Here is a 7500-nt window from a genome sequence, read left to right as displayed (position 1 = left end):
AATCAACATAACACAATTATAACGATTATGATCATAATACTGAACATCAGATTTTATATTTTTTACCCGAGGATGATTTATTGAATGACGTACTACAGGTAAACACACAACCATTAAGACCCCCCCCACACACACACACACACACACAGACTTAAACCATTAAGACCCCCCCCCCCACACACACACACACACACACACACACACACACACACACACACAGACTTATACAAACCTTAATAGTTGCATATATCATTTGAGCGCAAAAACAAATAAATGCAACAAATGCAAATAATTACTTAAAGAAATATTTTAGAAAAAGAATAGTTTGTAAAAATTAAAAGTACATTTTCTTCTGTGATTTAACTTTCATGTATACTAAATCTATTACACAAAGTGAAATGAATCTAAAACTAAATTATTTTCCAGAAGTCTGACACTCCTGTATATAAATATATAAATCCTTTTTCTGATGGTTTCATGTAATATTCTCATATTTTGAGATACTGAATATTTAATCCCATGAGCTGTAGTGGAGCAGCTAACTGTCAGAATCTTTCAGTTGAAGATACAAGCGTGAACATTGTCATGAGCAGTCTCCATGGGTCACACACACACACACACACAGACACACACACACACACACACACACACACACACACACACACACACAGAGAGACAGGCTTGTATCAGTCTAAACCTATCAGTGTGTTTCTAACCTTGGGACAAGAACGTTGTCCGAGACATTTGAAATTGTGAATTTGAAATTTTCTCATAGAAATGTTTTGATGGGTTTTACACATAGATAGTATGTTTTACATTGAAACATTGTTTTCATGTTTTGTCTTGTCCAGTGACCCATGGAGACTGAGTGTGCCAATGTTCACGCTTGTATCACACATTGAAAGACTGTAGCACTTAGCCGCTCTACTATAAGGCTTAGTCATCTAGGTTAAAACTAAAGAAAGGCCTGTGTGTGTGTGTGTGTGTGTGTGTGTGTGTGTGTGTGTGTGTGTGTGTGTGTGTGTGTGTGATTGAATATTGAAACATTTACATTAATTTAAATTGAACATTTTCAATATTTAAATCAGAAGAAAATTGATTAATTAAAACACACACACACACACACTAGTATTTACCCTGCGTTCGGAATCTCATACTCTTTATTTTTCCTATTCTACATACTACATCCGACCATAAAAAGTATCAGTTAGGATGCAGTAGGCATACTATTGGGACATACTTTTCTCTCTTATTTCATCATAACATTGCGCCTTGATCTTGCCTCTTGCTTTTATATCCGTCTCATCCCCGTTTGTTTTCATATGGAGGCTCCGTTGATGTGACGTCACTTCACGTGCACACTGGATTGTGGGTCAGAATCACCCAAATAGGATTCAGTTTTCAACACTAACAATCTTGGTCACATGAAGTAGGACTTCTAACCATCCTAAATCTTTTTTCTACCGTACTAAATAGTAGATAGTATGGGGACTGGGACACAGGGTCAGCTATAGTACAGACAGACAGACAGACAGACAGACAGACAGACAGACAGACAGACACACACACACACACACACACACAGACAGACAGACAGACAGACAGACACACACACACACACACACACACACACACACACACACACACACACACAGACAGACAGACAGGGTTAGTGTCAGTAACTCAAACTGGTATTTTCATATTATAAACAAATCAAATCAACTTTATTCAAACTCTTTACACAAACAGAAACAGAACCAGGAAGTGACATCACATGCGGCAGGTGTCATGAAAGGCCTCCAGGGTCCTAAAGTCCCTCCATGTTGGCGGCAGGCCGTCGGCAAGGTAACGGCCACACCGCTGGCACGGCGACTGGAACAGCTTGATGTAGCTACGCAACCACGTCTGGAGATACACATAGAGACACACACATGCAGAGAGACACAGAGAGAGACACACACAGAGAGACACAAACACGCAGAGACACACACACGCAGAGACAAACACACACAGAGAGACACACAGAGAGAGACACACACACGCAGAGACAAACACACAGCGAGAGAGAGAGAGAGAGAGAGAGAGAGACAGAGAGAGACAGAGAGACAGAGAGAGAGACACAGACACACAGAGAGAGAGAGAGAGACACACACAAGCAGAGATGAGACACACACACAGACACACAGCTGTCAGTGGAAATGTATACAGTTGTAAATGCTTTTATAATGTGAACAATCTGAATCTTTACCATGAAGGATCTGACGACCACATCGGGCATCTGAGGCAGCTGGTAGTGCAGCAGGGCTGTGGAGGCGTGGTCTGTTACCTAGCAACAAGACAGCCAATCACAGGGCTTTAAAGAGCGTTGACAATATATGTAATCTGTAGTATTCTATTATTATTCTACTGTATTTCTAGTATGAATAATTAACAGTTTTAACTTTTTATGAAAACACATTTTGGAGTCTTACCTTCTGGAAGACCTGGTACTGAGACTTGGTCCAAATGTCCAGCTGTGAACACACACACGAACACACACACACACACACACACACACACACACACACACACACACACACACACACACACACACACACACACACACACACACACACACACACACACACACACACAGGTTAACACAGAGACACACACACAGACACACACACACAGACAGGTTAACACACAGAGAGACAGGTTAACACACAGGTTAAAGGCCAGGACACACCAGTCCGACTTGTTTCTACTTGTTCCGACTACGCAAAAAATGGAGTCGGCCGTTTCAGGAAGCTCCAGGCTTCCCGTCGCGGCCAGAGAACACACCAAACTGACTGCTGACTTTCCGTACGCTCTGTTGCTTGCGCGGGACGTAATGTCTCCACAACAGCAGGCGGCGCTAATCTGTATCGTGGCCCGAAAAAATACGGAAGCCGGAAATGATGGGACAGCTCTCTGGAGCATAAACATAGATAGAAATACGTATTTATATTTATGGACCATAAGAGCACAATTTTTAGCAGAGAGTGTCGAGCATGGTGTCGAGCAGTCAACAAGGGTTGATGCATGTGAGTACTCTCAAAACGAAATGAACAAACACATTGAAACGATGGCTAGCTGTTGTTAGCTGTTTGTGCTACCCGCCTCACTTCCGGGCTTCACTGATTCGCTAGCCTTCCACCAATCAAATTGCTCCAAATGAAAGACGGTCGGCCGCCGATTGAACATGTCAATCGGCTCAAAACAAGCCCGACGACCTCTACGTCGGCCGACGTCACGGCACACACCAAACAGATTCGTGTCCCGACCCCCTACCGACACTACGACGGCGATTATCTGGCCGGTGTGTCCTGGCCTTAACAGAGAGACAGGTTAACACACAGAGAGACAGGTTAACAGAGAGACAGGTTAACAGACAGACAGGTTAACAGACAGACAGGCTTGTATCAGTCTAAACCATCAGTGTGTTTCTGACCTTTCCGTCCTCGTTGTAAACGTTCTCGTTGAATCCTCGTACGACCGTTCTGTCGATGAAGAGCGAACGCATCACCACTATCGCCTTCAACACCTTCCCCAGGGTCACCTGAGAGAGAGACAGGTTAGCTGTCTGTCTGTCTGTCTGTCTGTCTGTCCGTCCGTCCGTCCGTCCGTCCGTCCGTCCGTCCGTCCGTCCGCCCGTCCGTCCGTCCGTCCGTCCGTCCGTCCGTCCGTCCGTCCGTCCGTCCGTCTGTCTGTCCGTCCGTCTGTCTGTCTGTCTCTCTGCCTGTCTGTCTGTCTGTCTGTCTGCCTGTCTGTCTGTCTGTCTGCCTGCCTGTCTGTCTGTCTGTCTGTCTGTCTCTCTGCCTGTCTGTCTGTCTGTCTGTCTGTCTGCCTGTCTGTCTGTCTGTCTGTCTGTCTGTCTGTCTGTCTGTCTGTCTGTCTCTCTGCCTGTCTGTCTGTCTGCCTGTCTGTCTGTCTGTCTGCCTGTCTGTCTGTCTGTCTGTCTGTCTGCCTGTCTGTCTGTTTGTCTGTCTGCCTGTCTGTCTCTCTGCCTGTCTGTCTCTCTGCCTGTCTGTCTGTCTGCCTGTCTGTCTGCCTGTCTGCCTGTCTGTCTGTACCAGTAGAACAGCTGACGTCCCGTTGGGTCTGAACAGTTCGATGGTCATGTCAGGAAACATTCTGCCGATCCGCGAGATGACGTCATCCACATACCTGCAAACAGAGCACAGTGTGTCACCTGTGTGTGTGTGTGTGTGTGTCTGTGTCTGTGTGTGTGTGTGTGTGTGTGTGTGTGTGTGTGTGTGTGTGTGTGTGTGTGTGTCTGTGTGTGTGTGTGTGTGTGTGTGTGTGTGTGTCTGTGTGTGTGTGTCTGTGTGTGTGTGTGTTAGTGCTGCACAATTAATGTACTAGCACGTGTGATGTGTGCTTTTGCATGGTCATAACTGCGCGAAAGGCCGCGATCTGCAGTAAATAAATGTGCACATGTGTCTCCAAGCGTTTCTCTATCAGCTGCTCTGTGTCTGCAGCTTTGCACGCGCGACTACGGCATGCACGCGGGAGAGTTAAACCAGCAGAAGCAAACCGACATTTAACTGGTGGCGATAATAAACGCACTGCAGTTCTATGGGGATATTTAGCTGAACAGAAAGAAGTGCTCTGCAAAGCTAGATCAGTTTAAGACTCCACATCACTGTGGCAACACAACCTATCTATCAGCTCAGACAGCACAAAGAAAAGTCTGATGAATACATGAGAGTGATGGCCCCTGCAAGTTTCAGTAAGTTTACAGAAGTGCCACACTGTTACTGTCTTTGAAATGCATTTAGACATTTTAAGGGGAAAACCCATTGTATTTATTATTTCAACTATTGAGTTATTTTTCAAACAGCATGCTAGTGTAGGCCAACAAGATTTATTTTCTAAATTATCAATCCTGCTTTCTGTTTATGTTTTAAATTGGGAAATACATGTTCCAAAACGACCAGTAACCTCTGTATTTAAAAAGAAATCAAGCAAGTAGGCTAATAATAACCATTAATGAATTATAGGCTATCACATCACAGTAGGCCTATTGTCCACAATAATCACAGAACAGCCCCCATCCAAAAAGGAACTTTAAAAAGTTGAATTTGCACTTTGATGTGCATACACATTGTTACGCGCTCCCACCCTTTTGTTCTCTCTCTCCTCTTGCCTCTTCCATTCTCTCTCTTTCTCAGGTGTTCTGGGCCCTGATTGGGGGCAGGTGATTCTAATCCTGCAGAGTTTAAAGGCGTGGCCTGGGCGGCTGGCTCTCTCTCTCTCTGCCTGACTGGATGACGGTCGGCTGCTGATCTGTTGCGGCTGCTTGTGGTTTCCTTAGGTTTTGGTTTGTTTAGTTAATGGGGGGCTGCTAGGTGGTGTTACTTTATTTTATCGTAGTTTTAGAGGGGCAGGGGAATAGTTTATTTGGAGGAAGACCTGGGCAATACTGTGGTCCAACTGTGGCTGCCCCAGGCTTCCTCCCATTTACCTCTTTTTCTTTTGCAGCCTCCTGCTTGAGTTGAGTTGTGGGATTGGTTTAATAAATTACATTATGGTTTAAATGATGATTCTTGGTTTCATTGTGGTTAATTTTTGTGTTTACTGGCCGGCTAACGAGCCTGGGATGGCCGGCCGTAACACACATGTTAAGTGTATGGTCCATTATTTGTATTTAGTGTGTCTGTATAGTATTGCACCAGTAGAAGTTTTCTTTAATTGTGCTTTGTACTGTCTGCATGTTTGCACATCATTTGTACCTGGACATAGCAAACAAAATTGCACAACTGTAAAGTCAGTGTCTGTTGTATTTTTGTATTCAAATAAGCAGTTGTTTTTCTTTACTGCGCATTGGCATCTTTGAGCATAATACCCCCAAAATTTTCGGTGACCACCTTGACTAAGCCATTCGCGTGTGTCTTTTATGTGTGTGTGTGTGTGTGCGTGCGTGTGGTCTGCCTGTGTCTGTGTGTGTGTGTCTCTGTGTGTGTGTGTGTGTGCCTGTGTGTGTGTGTGTGACTCACTGAGGCGGGAGGACCAAAGTGCTGGGCTGGACTTTGGGCCGCCTCTTGGCTGACGCTCCCATCTGATTCGCCGATCGCTTGAGTGACTGTTGATTCAACAAACTGGAGGCAAGACCAGCGTGGTACTGCAACTACACACACACACAGAGAGAGAGAGAGACACACACACACACACACACACACATAGGGGTTAGGGGCTTGTGTACCTTTTTAGGGTTAGGGTTATGGGGTAAACTCTGTGTGTGTGTCTGTCTGTCTCCCTCCCTCCCTGCCTGTCTGTCTGTCTCTCACCTTGTTGGACCACTTGTATGCCTGCAGCAGCTGTGAGTAGAGCGGAGTCTTGTCCTGCACTGGGTCCAGACTGAGCAGACCAGAGTTATGGAGCGGATGGGATTCAGAGGGCCGACCAACCAGGCCTGAGAGGCGCTCTAGTTCACTGGGAGAGAGAGACAGGCAGAGAGAGAGACAGGTTATAACAGAAAGACAGGCAGAGAGAGGGAGGGAGAGAGAGAGGATGAGATTCTGAGGGTCGACCAACCAGACCAGAGAGGCGCTCTAATTCACTGAGAGAGAGAGAGGCAGAGAGAGAGACAGGCAGAGAGAGAGAGACAGGGTTAATATAGACATACAGGCAGGCAGACAGGCAGAGGGAGGGAGGGAGAGAGAGAGGGAGGGAGGGAGGGAGAGAGGGAGAGAGGGAGGGAGGGAGGGAGAGGATGGGATTCAGAGGGCCGACCAACCAGACCAGAGAGGCGCTCTAATTCACTGAGGGAGAGAGAGACAGGCAGAGAGAGAGACAGGTTATAACAGAAAGACAGGCAGAGAGAGGGAGGGAGAGAGAGAGGATGAGATTCTGAGGGTTGACCAACCAAACCAGAGAGGCGCTCTAATTCACTGAGAGAGAGAGAGGCAGAGAGAGAGACAGGCAGAGAGAGAGACAGACAGGTTAATACAGACAGACAGGCAGGGGGAGAGACAGGTTATAACAGACAGGCAGAGGGAGGGAGGGAGAGAAAGGTTATAACAGACAGACAGGCAGAGGGAGGGAGGGAGAGAGGGAGGGAGGGAGGGAGGGAGAGAAAGAGAGAGAGGATGGGATTCTGAGGGCCGACCAACCAGACCAGAGAGGCGCTCTAATTCACTGGGAGAGAGAGAGACAGGTTAATACAGACAGACAGGCAGAGAGAGAGACAGGTTATAACAGACCGACAGGCAGAGAGAGAGACAGGTTATAACAGACAGACAGGCAGAGAGAGAGACAGGTTATTACAGACAGACAGGCAGAGAGAGAGACAGGGTTAATACAGGGAGGGAGAGAGATAGGGAGGGAGGGAGAGAGGGAGGGAGAGAGAGAGGCAGAGAGAGAGACAGGGTTAGAGGGTTAGGGTTAGTGTGGGTTAGGGGAGAGGGAGGGAGAGAGAGGATGAGATTCAGATGGCCGACCAACCAGCCCGGAGAGACGCTCTAATTCACTGAGAGA

At 46.6% G+C, this 7500-nt stretch overlaps 1 protein-coding gene across 1 annotated transcript in view; it reads right to left on the bottom strand.

The window, feature by feature from the left end:
• Nucleotides 1-1745: 1745 nt before the first annotated feature.
• The window catches only part of med27 (mediator complex subunit 27), a 7537-nt gene continuing 1782 nt past the window's right edge, over nucleotides 1746-7500 (bottom strand). The window contains exons 2-8 of the mRNA XM_080048467.1: nucleotides 6312-6456; nucleotides 6021-6151; nucleotides 4095-4188; nucleotides 3473-3580; nucleotides 2472-2513; nucleotides 2249-2326; nucleotides 1746-1905 (exon numbers count right to left, since the gene is read on the bottom strand). Coding sequence (XP_079904593.1) covers nucleotides 1771-1905; nucleotides 2249-2326; nucleotides 2472-2513; nucleotides 3473-3580; nucleotides 4095-4188; nucleotides 6021-6151; nucleotides 6312-6456 — 733 coding nt within the window. The 3' untranslated portion in view covers nucleotides 1746-1770. The remainder of the gene's footprint in view (nucleotides 1906-2248; nucleotides 2327-2471; nucleotides 2514-3472; nucleotides 3581-4094; nucleotides 4189-6020; nucleotides 6152-6311; nucleotides 6457-7500) is intronic.

The sequence above is a fragment of the Ammodytes marinus genome (assembly GCF_949987685.1).
Source record: "Ammodytes marinus genome assembly, chromosome: 2".
In the NCBI taxonomy this organism is placed as follows: Eukaryota; Metazoa; Chordata; class Actinopteri; order Uranoscopiformes; family Ammodytidae; genus Ammodytes; species Ammodytes marinus.
This window is presented reverse-complemented; position numbering and strand designations above follow the sequence as displayed.